The sequence below is a fragment of the Agelaius tricolor genome, unplaced genomic scaffold (genome assembly GCF_023055355.1).
Source record: "Agelaius tricolor isolate 1412-34295 unplaced genomic scaffold, bAgeTri1.0.p SCAF_1, whole genome shotgun sequence".
Lineage (NCBI taxonomy): Eukaryota > Metazoa > Chordata > Aves > Passeriformes > Icteridae > Agelaius > Agelaius tricolor.
This window is the reverse complement of record NW_027269261.1, coordinates 96,233,578-96,255,905: the sequence shown is the minus strand read 5'-3', so window position 1 is coordinate 96,255,905 and position 22,328 is coordinate 96,233,578. Positions and strand designations below refer to the sequence as shown.

Below are 22,328 nucleotides of genomic sequence, written 5' to 3'. Positions count from 1 at the left end.
CTCTCTTCAGTTCTGGGCCCCTCACTGCAGGAAAGACACTGAGGTGCTGGAGCGAGTCCAGAGGAGGGCAAGGCTGGTGAAGGGTGTGGAGCACAAGTCCTGTGAGGAGCAGCTGAAGGAGCTGGGGTTGCTTATCCTGAAGCAAAGGAAGCCCAGGGAGGCCCTTATGGCTCTCTATAACTGCCTGAAAGGAGGCTGTTGCCAGATGGGGGTCGGCCCCTTCTCCCAGGCCTCCAGTGACAGGACAAAGGACACAGCCCTAACGTGTGTCAGGGCCAGTTTAGGTTGCGTTTTAGGAAGAAGTTCTTCGCAGAAAGAGTGAGTGGGCATTGGAACAGGCTGCCCAGATAGCAGGGGAGTCAGCATGCTCGAGGTGCTTAAGGAAACACTGCACGTGGCATGGTGTCAAACACTCAGTGCCACGATGTGTTTGACAGGCTGCTGCTGGATCACGGGCAGGACGCGATAGTCCCCGAGGCCTTTTCCAGCCAAATCGATTCCGTAATGCCCCGATAACACAGCAGGGGCAGCCATAGAGCCCCGCCCCCCCTGCGGAGCCAGCCAATCACAGCTCAGAGAGCGGCCCACCCCGGCCAATCAGCGCGCCCCGGGCTTGAGACGCGCCAAGTCCCTCCGCATGGGCGGCCGAGCCGGCTGCGGCCGCCATGTCGGACTGGGACGCGAGCAGCGATGAGGAGCTGGGCGCGCCGGACTGGCCGCGGGCCGCTGCTGCTGCCGGGCCGCTGTGCTGGTCGCCCAGCACCCCTTCGTGGGGCCGCGCCTCCGTGGAGAGCGGCGGGCGATGGGGGAAAGGCGCGGGGAATCCTGGAGGGGAAGGGTGGGAGCCGCGAGGCGCTGAAGGCTCCGGCGGCCCGAGGCGGGCGGCGCGGCCGCGGCCACCCCGAGCTGTGGCCGGCCAGGCTCGGGACTCTGCGGCGCCGCTCTCCTTCCACGTGGATAGCGCCCTGGTCGGGGCTCTCATAGGTAATGCCGGTGCACCCCCGGGCCGGGTGCTTGACCCGCTGGGGTAAGCGGGTGGGGAGGAGCCGGTCCCCCCCAGTGCCCTGAGGGAGTGCATCCCTGCCTTCCGTCAGCCTGGCCGCGGAGGGGCCCCTCGCAGTTCCCGTGCGGCTCTCTCCAGCTGCGCACGGCAGGCTGCCTTTGCAGAGTCTGCCACTCGCCAGGGAAACTTGTCCGCCCTGAAGTGATTGAGTTTATGTCTATTTCTCAAGGCCAGTAGTGTGCAAGTGTTCTGAAGCCCCTCTAGTCACATGGAGGAAGGATGACAATCTCTTGATATAGTTTTACTCCTCCATCTCTTCTACTGAAGGGCATTCCCCTACACACATACCTTACATTTGTTTAATTGACAGAAGAGTTACCTACAGTCTCCAACAGTTTGGTGTCACAAGTGCTTTTATTTGTAGGTACACGCACTCATATGAAAGTCTCGGGGTTTGGTCACAAGCAAAATGCATACAATTAATGTGTAGGTTTGGGCAGTTTGTCCTAAATCTCTGTAATACCTGCTGTGTATCTTTATAACAGGTAGGGGTGGAACTAAAATTAAAGAACTTGAGGATTCTTCAGGTTCCAGGATAAAGGTACCATGTGCTGTATGTTGTCAAGGAATGGGCTCTTTTGGGGACATACTTGGTTTTGTTTCTGTGTAAACCATTTGGAGGAAGTTTAAGGGTGTTACAATAGCTGTAACAATGCCACTGTTTTAGAGTTGGTGTAAAGAAAGTGGAATTGAGGGTGCAACTGGATGTTATGTGAAAATAGGAAAAAGTTACTGATTTTTTTTCCTTACGTTTGCATTTATTTCCTTCTCTTAGAAAAGGAATTAAAGGGCCTTTTCATAGAACAAGTTAAACTTCAGGGAAAAAAAAGATCAAAAATTGTTTTCAGTATGTGTTCTTGTATAATGTTTGTCTTTGCAATATGGAAAAAAAATTCAGTGATGTTTTTGAACATAGGTTACAAGAGGAACCTATGAATCTGAAGTAAAGATTTTTGGCAGCATTGATGTGCAAAACAAAGCCAAGATGTTGATTGACAATCTTATTACAAGTTCTGGACAAAACTATGTTAGAGGTGGGACAGAGAAAGGTAAGAAATGTGAGGTTGGGGGAAAAAATATTATTGATTGTATTCAGTATATTTGGTGGTTTGCTGGAGTCTTTTTATTTGTTAGTATTTTGCCACGTAAGTTAACTTAAACCTCTTAAACCTTGTTCTTGGGCAATGGCATCTTCTTAAAACAGAAATACCAAGATATCCTCCTTTTTTTCAACTATGGACAGTTTCCCCCTCCCACCAAACTGCCAGGATTCCATGAAAACCAGTTCTTATGTGTTTTCAACAATTTTATGGATGCAGAATGTTATACCACCTTGGTTCTTGCATTATCAGTTTGATTCCTCCAAAATAATAGTATTGACTCTAGTGCAAGTTTTAATCTGGCATCTGTGGAGCATTACAATTCAGTAAACCTTTGTAAAGATAGTCTATGAAGTGCTGATCATAGCACGGGCCATGCTGACTTCCTACTACTTTCAAGGGATGTTAATGTCTCAAGATTTGGTGTTGCACTTAGTGCCTGGCTTTACTGGGCTTTCCTGTGGTAGCTGTGTTACATGGATGTAGAAATCATTTTTGTATGTTTGGATGCTGCTTATATTATTGGTATGTCTTGTATGTGCTCCCAACAATTTTTTGCACAGGCAAACACCATCCACAATTGTTGATCTGATGCTCTGATGAGGAAGAAGGGATCCAGGAATTATGTTCCAGCATTAGAATAAGGAATGGAGTAGTTGTGTGTTTCCTTTTTAGAAGTGGATGAGTATGAAGGTGGATGAGTATGTTTCAAGAGACTAGAAATTTTTAAAGCTACCTTTGGATTTGTGACAGTGTTATCCCTATGTTTCCTGCCTTTCCACTAGTTTTCCACACAACTGTGTTGCTATTTATATCTTCAGGTTAAACTGCACTTACTTAGGATGTGTTAATCTCATCAAAAAAGAAGTATAGAATATAACTAGACTGAGACTTTATTGTGGTGTTGGTGGATGCTTTAGACCTAAGCTTTGCTCTTGTAGCTGTTAAAGCTTTCTCTCTGCATATCATCTACTGGTTTCACAAGTTTTTCCAAACCTTGTTGCACAAGAAACCTGGTTTATAGCTGGAGGAGAAGCATGTCATACCCTGTCACTGCTTCCTTTAAGTAGCTAATGATGCTGAAATGTTTCCCTTTTTTTATCAGAACTGAATTTGTACACATTTTAGCAATGTTTCATGGCAGAGATCTGGGAAATAATTTTCCACTTATAATAGACATGTTTCATGTCTATTTAAAATATGTGAGGCCTGTAATAGAAAACAGTGTTTGTTTTGAGGGGAGATTTCTCCCCATGGCTTGTTCGATCAAACAGCAGCATTTTGTCACTAACTCTGCAGGAAAAACCGTGGACATTATCAAGCCTGAAAATAACCCAAAGAAACCAGTAATTAACTGGGCCTCTCTTCGAGAAAACAGGGCCAAATATGAATCTATGAAGTGGGCAGGTTAGTTTTACAATTTTGATTGTATTATACTTGTCTTTATGTGATAAATCTGTTGGAATGCTTAAACGTTTCCGATACTTGCTTTGAGATGACTGAATGTTTCAGAGCCCAACTTAGTGACGTATTTGCAGTGAGCTGGCCATGTTAGCATTTCTCAACATGGCCATGGAGGATACTGATTACTGTGCCAAGACTTAAACCTGCTACTCATGTGGTATTTTGAATGTCCCCCTTTGAAAATGGTGTTGTTTTGTATGTGGCCACCTAAAAAAAAACCAAACAAACTAGGAGTTGTTAAATATACTACTGTATGTGTTAGTAGATATTACTTCAGAACTTTAAATGTGGGGGAGTGGGTTTTTTTGAAGTATTTGTCTTAGCCTTCATCTTTTTACATGAGCAATGGTTTTCCATCAGTTGCAGCTAGTCTTCTGGCTCAAGGCACTTTCTGGGCCCTGGGCTTTCCATCTTAAGCTTTAGCAGACTTACGGTGACTCTGTATTATTTCTTGCTGATTCAAGTGGGATTTTTCTGATTGTTTAAGGCTTGCCTCCAATTGAGAAAAACTTCTACAAGGAATCAGCCAGGACTGCATCTATGTCACAAGAAGAAGTGGACCTGTGGCGGTAAGATCATTTCTTTAGGGAATCGTCTGCTTGGCAAAAATTACTATTAAACTAGAGAGACTAGAAAGTGGGAGATGAAATACTGAGACAGAGACTCGAATTCTGGGGTCTTGTAGCAACTTGATCTTTTTAAGAACTCTTTCTTGGGAATGAAAGGACTGGCAGATGAGATTATTAGTTGTCTGGAAAAATAACCTCATGGATTTTCTGCTTCTCTAAAAATGTTTGATTTAGTTGAATTTCAGAAAGAAAAATTTCATAATGGTTCACTGACTTTTTTGGCTGTTTCTTTGCCTTTCATGAGACAGTATGTTCACATTTTCTTCCAAATAGAATTGTTCGCAGGTTGAATACCTTTTGGCTGCAATTTTTTCCCTGCGTTTTTTTAGTCAAAACTATCTTCAAACCAAATTCCAACTTTTGTTACTGTTGTCTTCCTTTTTTATCTGTCTTGTTTTTACAAGCACATCCTCGTGCTTCAGTTAACTGCATCTGTTTATTTTGATCCAGCAACCTATATCAGTACCTTGCAAGGAAAACAGATCATCTGTTTCAAGTGGTTTGGTTCAGGCCTTGGTAATAGTTACAGCCCTCTTTAGTAGTTCTAATGAAGTTGCTGAGCATTACTGAAGTGTTAGCTTTTTATTACTTTTCTTTTTGCAAGACGTCTTTTTTTCTTTGCATGCCAGAGAAACTTTGCCACAGTGAGCAAAGCATGGAATTGTTTCCAGATGCTTTCACCTTTTCCCTAGAAGTATATGGATGTGTTGTTGTTAGAGCTAGTGAAAATTACAGTACATTGTTCTTGTATGTACTGAGAGCTTGTGTGATAAAGGAATTTTTTTTCTACTTCATCTAATCCATTTGCTTTAAGGAAAAAAAGGCAGCAACTGAAAGAAATAATTCTATAAACATGAGGGGAAATTGAGTTGCTCATTCTTTTCCTAGTTTACACCCCACTTGAAGAAAAGCTTTTTACTGAATGGAATCTTCAGAGGAGTACAGGACTGAAATCAATATGTTTATGCAGATGTCATGGTTTAAAACCAGATGGAAGTTAGGCTCTAAGCAGCCACTCCCCTCCCTGACTCCCTTTGGTAAGAGAGGGACAAAAAGGCAGAGATTATGGATTGAGATAAGAATTTACTGGAAAACATCAATGAGATAAGAAAAACAGCAACAACACTAATAAAAACATTGTATAAAAGGTGATTGCATGCAAAAATGCTCGTGGAAGTACAACCAACATGACACCACCACAGAGCTCCTGAGACGAAGGAGAGATGGTGGATGAAACTGTCCATGCCCATGTTTTTTTCCCCAAGCCTGAGATAACAAAAACCGATGATGCCAAGCCCACTGGTCAGACCATCCACACCACCTCACCTCTCCAATCCATTTGCTCTCCTGCAGAAAGGAACAAAATGACCATGGAGGGTCATTGCCTTTTTCTTCCGCAGGAAACCTCACGCCCTTTCTCCTGGAAAGTGAAAATCCCCTTCACCCCCAATGACAATTTGGGTGATACAGAGTAACAATGTAGGCATGCCCGCATGGCTTCAAGCTCCCCTCATTGCCTGTGGGAGAAAATTGACTCTGCCCTTGGTTGAAACTAGGACAGCATATTAAGAGCTCTAAATTGGAGGAAACCTTGGAACAGCAGTTTTTAATATAGTCTTTTATATGAGTTGTGATTTGGGTTTTGCCTGCTTTTAGGGGCTTGTTGTTCCAGTGGGTTCTTTTTGGGGGGGGGGGCTTGTCTTACTGGTCATGTTTTTTTTCCAAAATCGTTCCGTTGGTGTTCTCTAGAGTATCCAGGTAGCTGCTCTGAAAACAGCTGGGGGAGAATTTTGACTGTTAAGGTGAAACCATTTATCTGAATTCTGGGTTGTCTTTGGGTTTAAAAATTTGTCATACCTACTTAATTTGTAATCAGGTATAATTGTAGCCTGATAGGAGTGCAGTTCATGTTAATAGCCATATATAACTTCAAATCAGTTGTTCTTAAGAAAAAATGGTTATTGATACCTCTGGGAGAAGTGTTCCTATAGAAGGACTTTTAAGAAAAATAGAAGACTAATTCAGACCCATTCAAGAGCCTGAACTTGTTGGTTTTTTTTTTGTTCAAGGAGTTTTAAAAAAGTTAAGAAACACAGTATTTTATATTAGCTCTAATTTTTCAGATTATGAGATTTTAAAACAATTGCACTACTTTATATAGGAAAGAAAATAATTATATAACTTGTGATGACTTGAAAGAAGGTGAAAAGCGCTGCATTCCCAATCCTGTTTGTAAATTTGAAGATGTATTTGAGCATTATCCTGATATTATGGCCAATATAAGAAAAGTTGGTTTTCAGAAGCCTACACCAATTCAGGTATGTCTTCAATTTTGATGACTCTTTAACTGAACCTTAAGAGAAAAATGAAGACTACATTTAAGTATTTGTTGTTTTATGTTAGTCCCAGGCGTGGCCAATTATACTCCAAGGAATTGATCTTATTGGTATAGCGCAGACTGGTACTGGGAAGACATTAGCATACTTAATGCCTGGATTCATTCACTTGACTTCACAACCAATGTAAGGACTGCTCACAGGTCTGATTTGTTTAGCTGTGCATACTTCCCCCTGCACTTACTTCCTCCTGCACCCAACTCCTGAGATGATTTTCTAGTAATGAAGATAAAAATCATGTATTGAAAAAAAAAAATTATAAATCTGATGGAATAAGCAGCAAATTTGTCACCATGGACAAAATAGCATTCTGTTAGCAGCAGTGTACAGAAGTTTAGAACAGTATAAAAATGTTCAGTGTCAAGCATGATGGACTTTGCCCATCCTTATATACCAACATTCTAAATATGCTTTGTTGCAGATCCAAAGATCAGCGTGGGGGGCCTGGAATGTTGGTTCTTGCTCCCACTAGAGAACTGGCACTTCAAGTAGAGGCAGAGTGTTCAAAGTATGCATACAAAGGAATTAAAAGGTAGTCTTGCTTTTTACTGGCTTGTTAAGTAATATCTTTTTTCTCCTACCAATACCTACTACAATAATTGCATTTAAAGAGGGGAGGAGATAGTAGTAAATGCAGAGTTTATATTTTCCCAGTTTTCAGAATTTCTGTTTTGACTAATCTCATGGTCAAAGTCTGTGAAGCTTTTCTGCTTCTTTTCCTTCTGAGTTGACAGCTAAGAAGAATCACACAGAATATGCTGAGTTGAAAGGGACAAGGATCATCAAGTCAGGCTCTTAGCCCTGCACAGGACTAAGAGTCACACCCTGTGCCTGAGAGCACTGTCCAAACACTTGAACTCTGTCAGGCTGGTGCCGTGATCACTTCCTTTGGGAGCCTGTTCCAGTGCCCAACCACCCGCTGAGTGAAGAACCTTTCTCTAATATCCAACCTAAACCTCCCTGACACAGCTTCAGGCCATTCCCTTGGATCCTGTCACTGTCACCGCAGAGCAGAGATCAGTGCCTGCCCCTCCTCTTCCCCTCACAAGGAAGCTGTAACTGCAGTGAGGTCTCCCCTCAGTCTCCTCCAGGCTGAACAGACCCAGTGCCCTCAGCTGCTCCTCACACAGCTTCCCCTTAAGGCCCTTCACCATCTTTGTTGGCCTCCTTGGACACTCTCTAATAGTTTAATGTCTTTCTTACATTGTCGTGCCCAAAACTGGAGGTGAGGCACTCAAGGTGAGGCTGCCCCAGTGCAGAGCACAGCAGGACAATCCCCTCCCTTGCCCAGCTGGTGATGCTGTGCCTGATGCCCCCAGGACAGGGTTGGCTCTCCTGGCTGCCAGGGCGCTGCTGTGTCTCATGTTCAACTTGCCATTGACCAAGTCCCTTTCCCTGGCACTGCTTTCCAGTATCCCATTCCCCAGTCTGTCTGTGCATCCAGGGTTGCCCATCCCAGGTGCAGAATCTGGCACTTTCCCTTATTGAACTTCACGTGGTTGGTAGCTGCCCAGCCCTCTGATTTGTCAAGGTCCCTCTGCAGGGCCTCCTGCCCTGGAGGGAGCCAGCAGCTCCCCCCAGTTTTGTATTATCTGTGAACTTGCTTAGTACCTCTTCCAGTCCTGCCTCCATGAGATGAAGATCTTATGAGGGCCAAGGATGGAGCCCTCATAAGGTCACCAGGTCACCAGGCTGATGTCATCCCATTCACTGTAACTATGCCTGACCCGTGAGCCAGTTGCTGACCCATCCCATGGTGTGTTTATCCAGCTGTGTGCTTGACATTTTGTCCAGAAGGAAACTGTTAGAAATAGTATCGAAAGCTTTATTGAAATATTAATAGGTTACATCAACTGGCTTCATTGATCATCTTGGTGGGTTACATTGTCATAAAAGGAAGTCAGGCTTGACAAGCAGAACTTCACCCTCATAGAGCTGTGCTGGCTGTGGGCAGTGACTACCCTGTCTTACAGACAGTCTGTTTGTCAATACCTCCCAGAATAATTTTCTTCATAACTTCATCAGGGACCTTTCTGGATTCCAAAGACGGCTCAAAAATCATTGAGACTGCAATGACATCAGCCAGCTCTTTGAGAATTTTTGTATAAATCCCATCATGCCCCATAGATCTGTAGAAATCCAGCTGGAGCAGCAGATCCTGCATAATTGCAGCTCAGCTGGGAGTGGATCATCCTCACATTGTGGTTCTCCAGCTCAGGGCACTGAAATCCCCTTGGTGCATCATCTGTGGCTTTCTTTTCTAAGAGATTATTTTGCTGAATAATGTTCAGGTTCTAGCCCACACAAATCTTTTTGTAATGTTTTGTTTGGCTCTGAGTTATGGGGTATATTCCATCTCTGTCTTTTTTTTTTGTTAAACTTTATGGTATTTTCATCAGCCCATTTCTCTAGCCTTTTTGTTGTTCTTCTGGAAAAAGCCTAATTCTCTTGAGTGTGTCAGCTCCTTCCCCAGTTGGGTTTCATCCACAAACCTGCTAAGTGTAGATCTTCATTTAAGCAATTAAACAGACATTACTGTACTCTGAATCTTGCTTTTAGGGGTCTCTGTTAACTTCGTGTAGCACTCTGAATAAGTCTTACAGTCACCCCAACAGCAAAACATACCACTTTTGATGGTACTTTTAGGAAAATCATGCATCCTTTCATATGTTCATCTATTTTTTGTGTAAATATTTTCAGAACAACCCAAAACATATGAGCTATCTTCCTTTCATGATTTTTTTTCACTGCAGTTTCAGCAGAAAACTATTGCTGAATTGCTGAGGGAATGTCATTCAGTGTTAATTTTATTAATTACTGCAATACTGTCAATCACACTTGTTAATCCCAGGTGACACTTTTAAAGCACCATGGTGGCATTTATTTGAAAAGGATTGACTTTAGCTGAAATTTAATACACTACATCTGTAAAACTTTTATTTTACAGTATTTGCGTCTATGGTGGTGGGGACCGAAAAGGACAGATAGACATGGTTACCAAAGGTGTGGATATTGTTATTGCTACTCCTGGCAGACTGAATGATCTTCAGATGAACAACTTCATAAATTTGAAGAGCATAACATATTTGGCAAGTAACTGATATGCAATGAGTAATGCACCAGCTGGGAAATGGTTGACTCAGTTTGAATTTAAGCTTTAATGGAGTTTTCTTTAAACTTCCAAAGTATTAATTACAATACAGCTTAACACTGAAATTGGAGTTGGAGGGATGATTCATACTTATTATAATTGCATTGCAGATGTGAAATATTCCCTAGGAAAAATAGGCTTCTAGCACAGCAAGCATTTTTAAGATGCTAAATTGTTTTTTCAGTAATGGCATTCTAAAATGCATTTTGTCAGGATTAGTTACTAATGGATGAAATGCCTTTCTGAAGTTGTCTTTTCCCTTTCTTTTTAAAGGTTACCAGTGTCTCAATTTTTTTTTTTTAGAACTTGTGTGGTAGCAGAGTCAGACACAGATATTTAAATGTTGGGGGGACTGACTTTCTTTTGATCACAGTGGGAAAACAGCCTTATAAATGTTATTATAATCCTTATGTCTTAATTTCATTTTTGCCTTTTCCTGTGCTGAACAGGTAAGACCATTGCTGTTTGTAAAATGCTTCTATATATTCAATTTATTTCTAACTTGTCTGTGAGTTGTTGCCTAGTTTGACAGTTTGGCCATGCTCTCTGTCCACCCCACTATTCTGTGAGAGTTAAATTCACTTTTACATGTTGTAACAAGTTAGCTCCAATTCTAAGTGATAGTTGTGAGCTTACTGGCAAAGCCAGTGGTGGTATAGCATCATTATAAATTTGGCCATTTGGGAAAAAGGTTTATTACAGGAGAGTAGCATTCTGTAGAAGGTTCACATGTAATTGCTAGCAGGAGGAAAACAGGCCTGAAAACCTGCATTCTGAGAACTATAGGAACATAGATCATCTTTCTGCCAAGGTGAAGTATAGTCATACCAGAGGCACACACTGGTTCCATGGGTATTGAACCAAAAGCATGCTTCAGTATGTGCAGCATATACTGAAGTATGACATTGCTAAAAAGAATTAACTATCAAATTGAAAAATATGATGATGTGAAGCAGGATGAGAGACAATTTTGTTGCTCCACTAGCAGTTAAATGTTTTCAGAAGAACCAGTGCAAGAACCATATATTGTGATGTGGTTAAGATCTTAATGCCTCAGACTTTAAGGAAATTCTGTGCTACCATAGCCTCATGGACATTGAAATTGGACATTGAAAATTCTATCTTTTTGTAATCGTGCTGTATATTTATCCTTGTTTCTTGTGCTTTTCAATATGTATGATGCTTTCTATTTCCAGAGCTTCATTGTCAGTTTTCAGCCAACAAATAATTTAATCTTGTGGCCTTGCTATAGGAAAAAAAGAGTGGTAATAGATTTCACATTTCCATCTTGGATGAAGAACACTCTTCATTAAAGAGCTTTATTTACAGTTTTCATTTAAAGATATTACTGAGTCTTAGGAAGGTTCCCAAAGTAAACTGAGTATTACTTGCTAATATGATACAATTATTTCCCAAAGGACCTCCAAGGTCATATACTGGGATGCAATTGTTAAAACCCAACTAAATGTACCACCCCCCAGGAAAGAAAAACAACAACACAAAACCAAGCTCTGGTAATTATGTCTAATTAGGTACTGGACCCAAGGTGAGTTTGAGGTTAGAATTTCTCTTCTTGCCTGACAGAACCATCAAGTTGATCAAGTCTTGATTCAGATTTTTAGGAAGCCATTTATTCAAGATAGACTGCTGTTTTTCAGAAGTAAGGTTGTAGATTCTGTCATAAACAGCTTTTTGATTGTTCAAAATACATGTCATATGAAAATATGCTTTTTTTTGCCTATGTTCAGTGTAAATCAGTATTCATTCATCAGTAGTCTGATGAAGTAATCTTAATTCTTTGGACTTCATGCTGATAAAGCTGAAGGAAGGAAATTGGAATTGTGCATGAATAATTGGGAAACATTTAGGACAAAGTGTAGTTAAAAATATATATAAATCATGAAGGAGGATGTAAAAGGTAGATTGCAGTAGTGCTTTTATTCTTCAATACAAAAAAAAAATGGTGTTAAACTTACCAATTACTAATTTAAAAGAAAGGAAAGAGGAAACTAAATCATTTTCAAAGGAAGAACTGACTTGTAAGAATTTTTTTGCCAAGAAATAGAACTGAAATGAACAATATTGACAAACAAAAAAATATGTGTACATTTAAAGATAACAAGAAACCTAAGACTATGTCCATTGAAGGGCATTTAGATTATAAACCAGGATGGGGCTGTGACACATTTGAAAAAAATCAGTACTGATATATATTGCAGCCTTCTTAATGAAGCAGCTATCAGAAAAAAAAAAAAGGTGAATTTCAGCTACCTGATCCATCAATTAGGCACAGATGCTTCCTTTTCCCTCTGCAGCAAGTGACCTTAATAGCAAAGAAAACTTCTACTGCTGAAAAAGGCGTAGCAGCCAACTCTTTATGTAAATTAGTGATGTTTCAGCCTTGCTATTCTATTAGAATTCATGTAGTCAATGACACCTCCATAAGCCCTCTAAAAATAAAGAGAATTAAACCAAGAAATAGAATTCTTGTCTTATCTCTCAGTTGATAATTTTTTGTTATTTCAGAGATTTACATTAATAATGTACTAAACCCCTTTAATATAATAAAATGTCAGAGAATAATGGAACAGCAAAATTAGGACAGTAGAAAGAGATTATCATCAATCCCTTGTATTTCCACATAGGTGTCTAGAAATTGTTGATACTTAAAAGCACAATCCATATAACTTTACTTTTCAAATAGAGTTTCTATAAATCAAAGAAAATAAATGAGTCTCAGATGTCAGTCTTCTTTCTTTGTATGAGACTGAAAACATTCACAAGTGTGCTTGTATATTAGAAAACATTTTAGTTCCAAAGAGTTGTTCTCAGACCTCCAGCTCTCTTGTTCAATTCTGGCCTTTTTTACCAGATGAAACAAGCTTGTGCTCTGGGAGTTGTGCAGTGTCCTAGTGTGTGCCAGAATGTATGCTCTGGCTTTTTCCTACCTGTAATGAGGAACTAAATTGACAAGTGATATTTTGGTCCTGTATGAGATATCTTGTGAGGTAGAAATGAGATTTCCCCTTAAAATTGCAAACAATTTATGTGTGTTGAGCAGGTTGCTCCCCTCTGGGTTTGATTGGTTATGGGTTTTTTGGTTTTGTATTTTTTTTAGTTTGTGCTTAGTTTTAGCCATCAACCTAATTATTGGTAAAACAAACAGTTGTTTTTTTGTTTTATTGACTTTAAATGCTCTTAAAGGAACTGTGAATTTTCTTGTTTTGCCTGCAAATATAATACTGAATGAAAAGGTGTCAAGGAAATTGAAGAGGTAAAATACAAGTTGAACAGGTTTTGCAGTAAGTTATGGAGAAGATTCTGCAATTAAAACAGTTACCATTAAAATCTTTTTCTGTGTATTGTCCTGTTGAAACAAACCCTTATCTGAGGAACTAGGCAGAGTAAATAACTTTGTTTCTGAACAGGTTTTAGATGAGGCTGACAGAATGCTGGATATGGGATTTGAACCTCAGATAATGAAGATCCTAATAGATGTGCGTCCTGACAGACAAACTGTTATGACAAGGTATCTAAACATGAGAGTGCTCAGGACTCGAACTTAAGGTTATTGAACATGTTAATTTCAAAATAAATGTGTCAGTTATTAAAATTTTTACTTGTTTTCTTTCTAATTCGGTCTAGTCAGTCCTGATGAGTCATTTGACAGATTTTTTTTTTCAGTTTGTACTGTCTTTTCTGACTTTTTTACATCAAATATAAAGACAGTCGAGTTATCCCAAAAAAAATGAATGTATCCTCAGAATGCTGGAATTTGGCATATCAACTTAAAATGCCAACTTATGGAATGCCAGTTCTCCTTCTGGGACCAAATGTATTTCCTGACTTTCTGATCAGTATCTGTGCTAGTCTGTACCTGGATTAATTTTGAAATTATGCAGCTTTTGGAAACTTAACAATCAAATATCCCAACAATAATTTTGGTTCCTGTATTTTGCATTTAAGCTGTTGTTTAAGAAAACAGACTAGAAGCTTGCTTATTGGGTACTGTTCAACAACTAACCTCAGCTGAGGCTTCACTAGAAAGGTTCCATAATTGTTGCCTGTACTTTTAACCAATAAAATGACCTTTTAAGCTCAAGTGCTCTTTACTATTAATTTAAGATTAGTTAAACTCAATACTGTTACTGCATATGTGTTTCACTGGTGTATAAGAAAGGAAAGAAAAGAAGAATATGATGAAATTAATGAATTGGAGAAGATTTGGCATGCTATTCTCATGTGTGTGTGTTTTCCTCTTCACTTCCTGTTCAGCGCTACTTGGCCTGATGGTGTCCGTCGCCTAGCAAAATCCTACTTGAAAAATCCCATGATTGTGTATGTTGGCACTCTTGACTTAGCAGTAAGTTGTCCTGTTCTTTTTTGGTTTTTCCCCTTCCTTTTGTAGAAGAACTTAAGTTTAAGCCAGGAGATTTTTTGCTTGTAATTTACTGTATGTAAGTAAATGCATGTATCTTTTGTAATCATCTGAGCTTTCAAGAAATAGCTCCGTGCTATTTATTTTAGTTTCCTTAAAAGTTCAGAAAAATTTAAAAAGTATAAACCAATATTTTTGCTGTAACAACATCTGGAAGTCTTAGCCCTTCAGTAGAAGACATAACAGGTGAACAAGTGTCAATCATATTGAATGTTCTACTTCACAATGCCACATGTTTTTGTGTGATCCGTTGGTTTTGCAACCTTAATTCTGGTTCAGCAAGTTCTTGTTCTTTATTTGGTTTTCCTTCTGAAGATCTTTCTAATGCATACAAATCCTTATCTAAATTTGTGTTTCCTAACTGTATCTTTCTCAAATGGAGTGGGAGCTTTGTAGTAAACTCTTGGAGGACACTTGTCTATAGCAGCAAGTATGTGTTAGAGTAAGAACTGTCTTTAAAGTCCAAAACTTCTAAAGTGTGGATGTAGTTGTTTATTTGTCATTGTTGTGCAGCTATGTGTATTTGGCTTCAATACCAGCAGAATTTACAGGAACAGTAGTTTGCCCAAGATCTTAGGAAAGTTTCCTTTTCAGTTCCATTTTTTTTAGCAATAGGGAGTGAGGAAACCTAGTATCCAGTACACTTGTCAGTAGAAATAGAGATTTAGTGTGCTTTTTGTCTGTTCTGTTCAGAACTAAACTTTTATCAAAGGGCATTTCTTGTCAGGATAGAATTTGAAAGACATCAACTGCTCTTGTAGCTCTATTCTCTAGGGCATTAATCTCTTTCTACAGGAGCTTCTCCCAGTTGACAAATCTGGTGGGGGGGAAGGGTTCCTGTGAAGAGACGATCTTTATCTACTTGATTGAATCTTCAACTCTTGCCACAAGACCATGATACCATGCCATGAGAATGTCTAGACTTGTTATCTTACTTATTAGTTATACCTTAGATATTCTGTGGTAACCTTCAGAGATAACAGTTCATTAAAAAATTTACTCCATTATTGGAATAGTTAGAACTATCCATTCTAGATCATTTCAAAGAGATTTACGGCATCTTTAAAAGCCTGTAATTTCAAGTAAGACTGCCATTGTTCCAACTTGCTCTGGAGTAACATGAAATATTTGCAAATTAAAAAACTTAAATGTGTTTTTCACTAATAATATATTTCTTTCACCTCACTTATCGCTACCCGTTAAATCTCTGCAAATAAATGGTTTGGCAAACTGCTTAAAGGTAAATTTTATTATTCTCGTAAAGCAACGAGGAAGTAAGAAATATGCATTGTTTGAACTCCAAACTGATACATATTAAAATACGGGTTTTTATGGTATCATATATTACTACTTTTATAACACGGCAATATGGGAATTAACAGGAAAAAAAAAATATTATTGTAATCTGTTTCCACCTAACATCCCTTTTTGCTGTTTGACAGGCAGTAAGCACAGTACAACAAAAAGTTATTGTTATCCCCGAGGAAGAAAAGAGAGCTTTCATGCATAGCTTCATTAAGTCTATGAAGCCAAAAGATAAGGTCATCATTTTTGTGGGCAAAAAGCTTACGTATGTAATCACTTCCCAGTATCATCTCTGGGGTTTTTTTCCTAACAGAAATACTGAATAGTTTCTTAGTTCACATAAGAACTATCAAGTGTAATAACTCTTCTCCACAATATGCTGCTATTAGTATTATTTTTATTTATTTCTTTCTTCCTTTAGACTGACTAGCAGTTTGTATTCTTTTTAATATCATTAATGGTGGTGGTAAGTCTCAGTTTCACATAGCTCAGATGGGATGTTTGGATTCTTGGGGATCCATCAATGTGATGTACTGTTTACTTTTATACACTTCTGGTGCATTCAAGACCTGATTAATGTGGGGGTGGTCATTGTATGATACTTGAACTTTTTGAGTCAACAACACAAAAATAATCTAGTATTCCTCTAAATTATAAATAAAGGTAGACATTTCTATGTGGTTAGACTTGCTTTCCTGTTTTATAATAAGTATCAGCTGACCTAGGTAACGTTTTGTCCTTAAGCACACATTTAGCTTTTGCTGTCACATTACTGTCCTTTTGATTTAAATCTAGATGCTGCACTATTTTGTTTCTTTTTTTCCTTCTGTTTTAAGAGCCATTGCTTTATTTCACCCTAGAGCTGATGACTTGGCAAGTGACTTTGGTATCCAAGGAATTCCAGTACAGTCACTTCATGGCAACAGGGAACAATGTGATCGAGAACAGGCTTTGGATGACTTCAAGAAAGGTGAGTTTGTGCTGAAGTACTGGTTTGTGTAGGCCAGACTTCTTATGTTTTTTCTGTTCAAAACTTGTCTAAGTGTCATGTCTCTTTAGTACTATAGAAGTTAAAATATTAAAGAGCTCTGAATTTTATAGAAAATTTTCAAGAAAGCTTTAGTAGTTTGACAAAAAAAGACACAGCAAACAAAGAGATTGCTCTTCAACAAAATTTTGAATGGCTGGGAGTTTAATAATTTAAAGTATGGCTTATTTTACTTTTGACATTGCTGGAAAAATCGGTATTGTATGTCTACAGAATGGTAAATTTAAATGTCAGATGATGGTGTTTTCAGTGAAACAGTCCTGCTCCAGATTATGCTAGTAGGGTTGTGTGAACACAATTCAGGGTTACGTGAACACATGCTAATAAAAGACTCGTGCTGTGACAAGAGTGTCAGCTGAGAATATAGTTGTTGAAGTTCTTGTTCTTTGGCCAGACTCTTTATATCAACCAGGCATATTTCTTACTTTTCCTGCACTCTGCTGTTCTACTTGTGACATGCAAATAGTAGCAAAATTACATTTTGGGTGCTTACTTACCAGTTTGCTTTTGGTGCTAACTCAGTCTGACATTCAACAAGCATATTTTTACTTTGTGTTAAGAATATTAAGTGCATTATAAGCTAGAAAACCAATAGACTGGAGTATGTTTTCTGTTTGTTCCATAACCTCTGTTCTCTTCCTGTCATACTTACTGTAGGCAAAGTTCGGATATTGGTGGCTACTGACTTGGCATCCCGTGGCCTCGATGTGCACGACATCACTCACGTTTTCAACTTCGACTTCCCTCGCAACATTGAGGAATATGTTCACAGAGTAGGTCGTACTGGAAGAGCAGGGTAAGTGTTTAGCAGAAAATAGTCATGTGTTATCAGTGTTTTGTTGTGTTTTATGCACAACATAGGTGTTTTTCTTGTCAAATTCTAGAGGCTACAGGTGATGTGGGGTGGGGCAGTCAAGACTTCAGTCTATCAAAGTATGTTCTAGAAACACACTGCTTTATGTCTTTAAATGAATTCACTGTTAAATTGAAGGCAAGCAAGTTTTACGCTTTTCTGTTATTGAACCAAGGGTGTTTAAAAGCTGGTATAAATATGAGGAAGAATTAGAAAAACAATTTGCATTGATATTCTGGAATGTTACTTCCTTATTTATCTCTTCATGAGCTGCTGATTTATTTAGTTTCTAGACTGCACATTGCACAGAAGCTTCTGTAGGTTCAAAATCCACAGCCGATCACGGTGGTGTAGTTTAATGGTAGCTCTTTTGGATGCTGCTTTCCCAGGCTAGTACAAGTGTGATTTTTCTCATTTGATCATGATACTTTAATACGTTGCCATTAAGCTATGTTTATTATCTAAAATCTAAATTAGTTGTGCATTTGCTCCATTTTAGGTGAATTGCTGTATTGATTTTTCTGAAAAGTCATGTGCAGGGTTAATGCTCAAGCCACTTTTATTCTATCACCTCAGTAATATTGCCTGTGGTGCAGTTCATTACTGCCTAGGTCAGTAGTAAAAGCCTGGCCAGAGTTGTTTGGAGGATCAGCAGTCATTTCCTTCCTTGTTTAGGCGCTCTGGGGAGGCAGTAACACTTGTCACGAGCAATGATTGGAGGTTTGCATCCGAGCTGATTGACATTCTGGAAAGAGCAAACCAAGTAAGCATACATTACTGGTAAGATTTATATTGGTTCTGGGTTAGCACCTGAAGCATGTCATGAAGGTCTGAGATGATTTAGACTCTTCTTGGTGAGTGTTTTTGGTGTCTCAGGGAAAGAAAATGGCTATTTTAGTCTGTCTTTTCCTAGATAGCATTAGTTGTATTTTACTTTACAGATGAGTCCCAGGAAGGAACTGTGAACTTTAACCAAAGCCTTTTATGTCTAAAGAAAAAGTAACAGACATACACATTGAGGTCTGCAGAGAAATAATAGGATTTATTTTATTTCATAAAATTTTATTCCATTTGTATTTCACTTTTGGATGCATGTACCGATTTCTTGTTTAACGGTCTAAATATTAACAATACTTGTATCAGAAGAAGCTCAACTGTCTTATCTGTTTATTCTATCTGACAGTTGTGATGCCTGCACATACTTTTCCAAGCTTTATTACTGATGCTTGTAAATAGTATGTGAAGTGGAACTTGAATGTGATCTCTTTCTTTAAAGAAGCATATTTTTTCTTGATACCATATCTGAGAAAACAGATAATTGTGTTACTGTTTTTTGCTGTAACAAAGAACATTTTGCCTGATTTATAGTAAACCCCCAGTTCAAGTCCTGACTTCAGCTGAAGTTTTGTTTGTTTGGGTTACCGTGTTTGCTTGTTTGGTTTTTTGGAGGGAGTTTGAATACATACTAAATGGATTTTATCTAGAATCTGTGGTTTTTACTATAGACACTTACTCAGACTTTAAACCCTGGGTTAGAACTTCACCTCAATCTTCTGTTTTATAGCTCTTCTTTGAAGGATACTATGTTGCTTTATTGCAAGCCTAGTAAGCTGCTTTTGAGGGGGGAAAGTAGACAAAAAAGGTGTAGAAGAGTAGTCACCTAATAATTCCTTAAAGTTGCAGATTTGAAGTTTTTTGTTGGGGTGGGGGTTTTTTGCTTTGTTTTTATTCAGAAAATGCAAGAGGTGAAACCAGTAATGATGCTGTGAAGCTACTTTAGAGGTGCCTTGAGTTTTTTATTCGGAGTTAACAATTACCTTTCAAGTCTTGTCTCCAGCTGCAGGCTGCAAAGTTCCCAAACTGGTTGTGGTTTTTGTAAAGTCTGATAGTTCAACTGGGAACAAGTCTGAGTTCAGAGGAGAAAAGAGGAACTCTGAATCCTTGCTTTCAGAAGTTACTGTTAGTCATAACATTATTCTCAAACTTAGTTATGTCTGATAGAAAGGAAGTATCCCTACAGACAAAGTGTTGGGGTTTTTTCTCATGACAAATGAAAATACCATTGTTTCAGTCTTAAAGCATTATGTAAAAGTAAGAGAGAACGGAAGGCTCAGAATACTTTGATTTCAAAACAAGTTAGTTGCTTTTGTTAGCAAAATGTTCTTTGTGATTTTGTATCTACAGATATATAAAGAAAAACAAGTACAACAAAAAGGTGTCTATTTCATGCTGAAGGAATCTTTTATATATAAATGCTTATTAACAAGCATGGACAGATTTAATGGAAAAACAGTAATCTCTGTGATACCAAGAAAAGCATTCCATGTAAATCATGGCATCTTTATCCTTTTCTCACTTGAATGAGCCTCACCTAGCTTATATGTTTAGCAGATAGACAGATTTTTCATAAAAAATTTCCACAAGCCACTAGATGCTGGATATTACCTCACTGAGATTTTTGTTTCGATATCCTCACTTCTTCCTGTTCTTGATTTGTGCTTGCTCAAAAACTTGCAAGAAATTGTTGCAATTTTAGTTTGGAATAAATTATGCTTCAAGCTCTAGGGGAGGATTTGATACTGAGGAAGAAAATTATCCCATGTTTCAACTGAAAAATAACTTTGTCTCATTACTTCTATCTCCATTGATAAGCCTGTTGTGCCTTTCAGCTAGAGATACATTAACTTTATTTTTAAATAATGTTTGAAACTTAGGCAGAATGGGCTCTTCCAGAGTTGTCATATTTTGCCAGGATAGTTGTTTACCGGTAAGAGCAATTCAGCACATAAAACATATACTAGTGAGCTGTCCCTCATGCCAGCTCAAGAAAAAGTTGCTGATAGCAAATAGCAAGCATTGCTCAATTATAAAGCCTGACAAAAGAAATGGAAACTAGAGGAATATGACTTCCTGCTCCACCAGACCTTTTGTCCTGGCTGCGTTCTCCACCTGTTCAAGCATTGCCAAGCCCAGGCACGTTTAGGGAGACTTTAAGATATTTACATTTGTTTGTACTCTGCTGTTTGCACTGTCTGCCACTGGCAGACACAAATGACACAGAGCAATCATATTAATAGCACATTCACAGAGTGCCCTTTGCTCTGATCAGGAAACTGATTCTGGAGGGGTGACTTCCACTGACAGCCACGTGCCATCGCAGATTGCTGAAGTGGGCTGGCTTTGACAGATAAGCGATCCAAGACCTCTTGACAGTACAGTTGCACACTCTGCTTTTGGCAGTAAACATTGCAATAATGTCAGCATTTTGCCCAGCCTGTTTAAGAAGTCTTGTTGGATACTGCCTTTGTTCTGTGAGCAAAGGAATGGTATCTGGATTTTTTTTTTCCATCACTGTCACTCAACTAATAAATTTGTCTGTAATTCTTCACATCTGGCCTCAGTTGTTAAGAACTCTGAGGTGAGAGTGTTTTGATGATACTGTTCACCTTTTCCACATAATTACAAACATGCCAGAAATTCCTGTGGATCTTGGTAAGGTGCTCTTACAACCTCCCAGTGGTGGGAGATCTGACCATTTTCTCCTGCCCCTCTTTCCTTGTCTTTTTGCTTTGTTCTAAGCATGTGAGAACCATTCCTATGACAACACTTTCTTTAAGTCACAAAGTTTCTCTTCAGAGGCTCTTAAAACTTCCATAAGGAATTTAATATAAATCAACATTCAGTAGATGTATATAGTATGATATCACCTTTAAGTGGCACTGGATGATTTTACCAGCTGTTCCTTATAACTAAAAGATACATTTCTGTTTGAACTATAATGTTGTAATTAGCTGCTTATATGTTGCCATCAGGTATGGTGATACAAGCATAGATATATTATTGAAAATCCAGAGACACTATGATGATTATTTTTCAGTGTATTTCAGTACAATCATATGTAAAAAGATTTCTCTCTGCATTTTCACAGAAAATAATCTGCAAAGTGACAGGAGCCAGATAAATAATGAAATCAAGTTTGGGAGCACACAAATCAATAGCATTTTCATAAAGCAGTCTGAAAGTTTGGATTTATTTAAAATTCACCTTGGTTTTTTGCCTGCTTTCTTAATAGGTAGTTCCTGATGAGCTTATTGCAATGGCAGAAAGATACAAACAATCACAAATGAGAAAAGAAAATGAAAAGGATATACAAAGACCTTGGAGAAAGCCCTCAAAATAAGTGTAGTCCCTTGAAGCTACTGAAACAGAGAAAGTGATTTTAATTAGTGTTAGCTTCCATGAGCTTGAATTTATTAGTTTCATTTTGTGTTTGATTGTTTTCTGTACCTGTCCTATTTAAACAAACTTCTCAAAAGTGTCTTAGAAAACTGGAGTAACTTTATATAGGAATAAATCTGGTTTTGCACTTGGACATTATTTTCACATAATTTTTTCTTTTGTGATGTATGAAACTTCTAAAGCCATTATCTACTGGTTAAAAACAAATATTGTGGCTTTGTTGGTTGGTTTGGGGTTTTTTTAGTTATATGCAGTATTGCTATATAAGAATGTAAAAGATAATTTTTCCTTTTATATTCAGAGAACCAGATTATTCATTGTAAACAATGTTTGTCAATGTAGTTTCAAAATGCTGTACCTTTGCCTTGATATGTTGCTGGCATGCAGGAAGATTTCTCAGGATAATGAAAACTGCTCTGTTTGCTGTTCCTTTTGTTTGCTAAAGCGAGTTTTCTTTATTCTTGTTTTAAAATTTAACATTGGTAGTAATTTTTGTTAAGACTTGTGTCTCAAGATTTTTGAGAGAGGTCTGCATTTTCTTATAATGGAGGAGAGCATGACAGGAAGTACTTGTTTGTGGCTAACTGGGGAAGAAAACCCACTTTTGGTTTTTGTGGATGTAGTATTCTGCTTAAGAAATGA

General features: G+C 38.6%; 1 protein-coding gene across 1 annotated transcript; it reads left to right on the top strand.

Moving 5' to 3' along the window:
• The first annotated feature begins 665 nt into the window (after positions 1–665).
• DDX43 (DEAD-box helicase 43) lies at positions 666–22,244 on the top strand. The gene is made up of 16 exons (XM_071444746.1): positions 666–984; positions 1,549–1,604; positions 1,980–2,112; positions 3,463–3,570; positions 4,115–4,196; positions 6,418–6,574; positions 6,660–6,778; positions 7,074–7,184; positions 9,600–9,741; positions 13,232–13,332; positions 14,079–14,166; positions 15,684–15,811; positions 16,407–16,516; positions 17,252–17,390; positions 18,123–18,210; positions 21,520–22,244. Exons 1-16 carry the CDS (start codon positions 666–668, stop codon positions 21,625–21,627), a joined length of 1,989 nt encoding a protein of 662 aa, XP_071300847.1. The 3' UTR covers positions 21,628–22,244.
• The last annotated feature ends 84 nt before the right edge of the window (positions 22,245–22,328 follow it).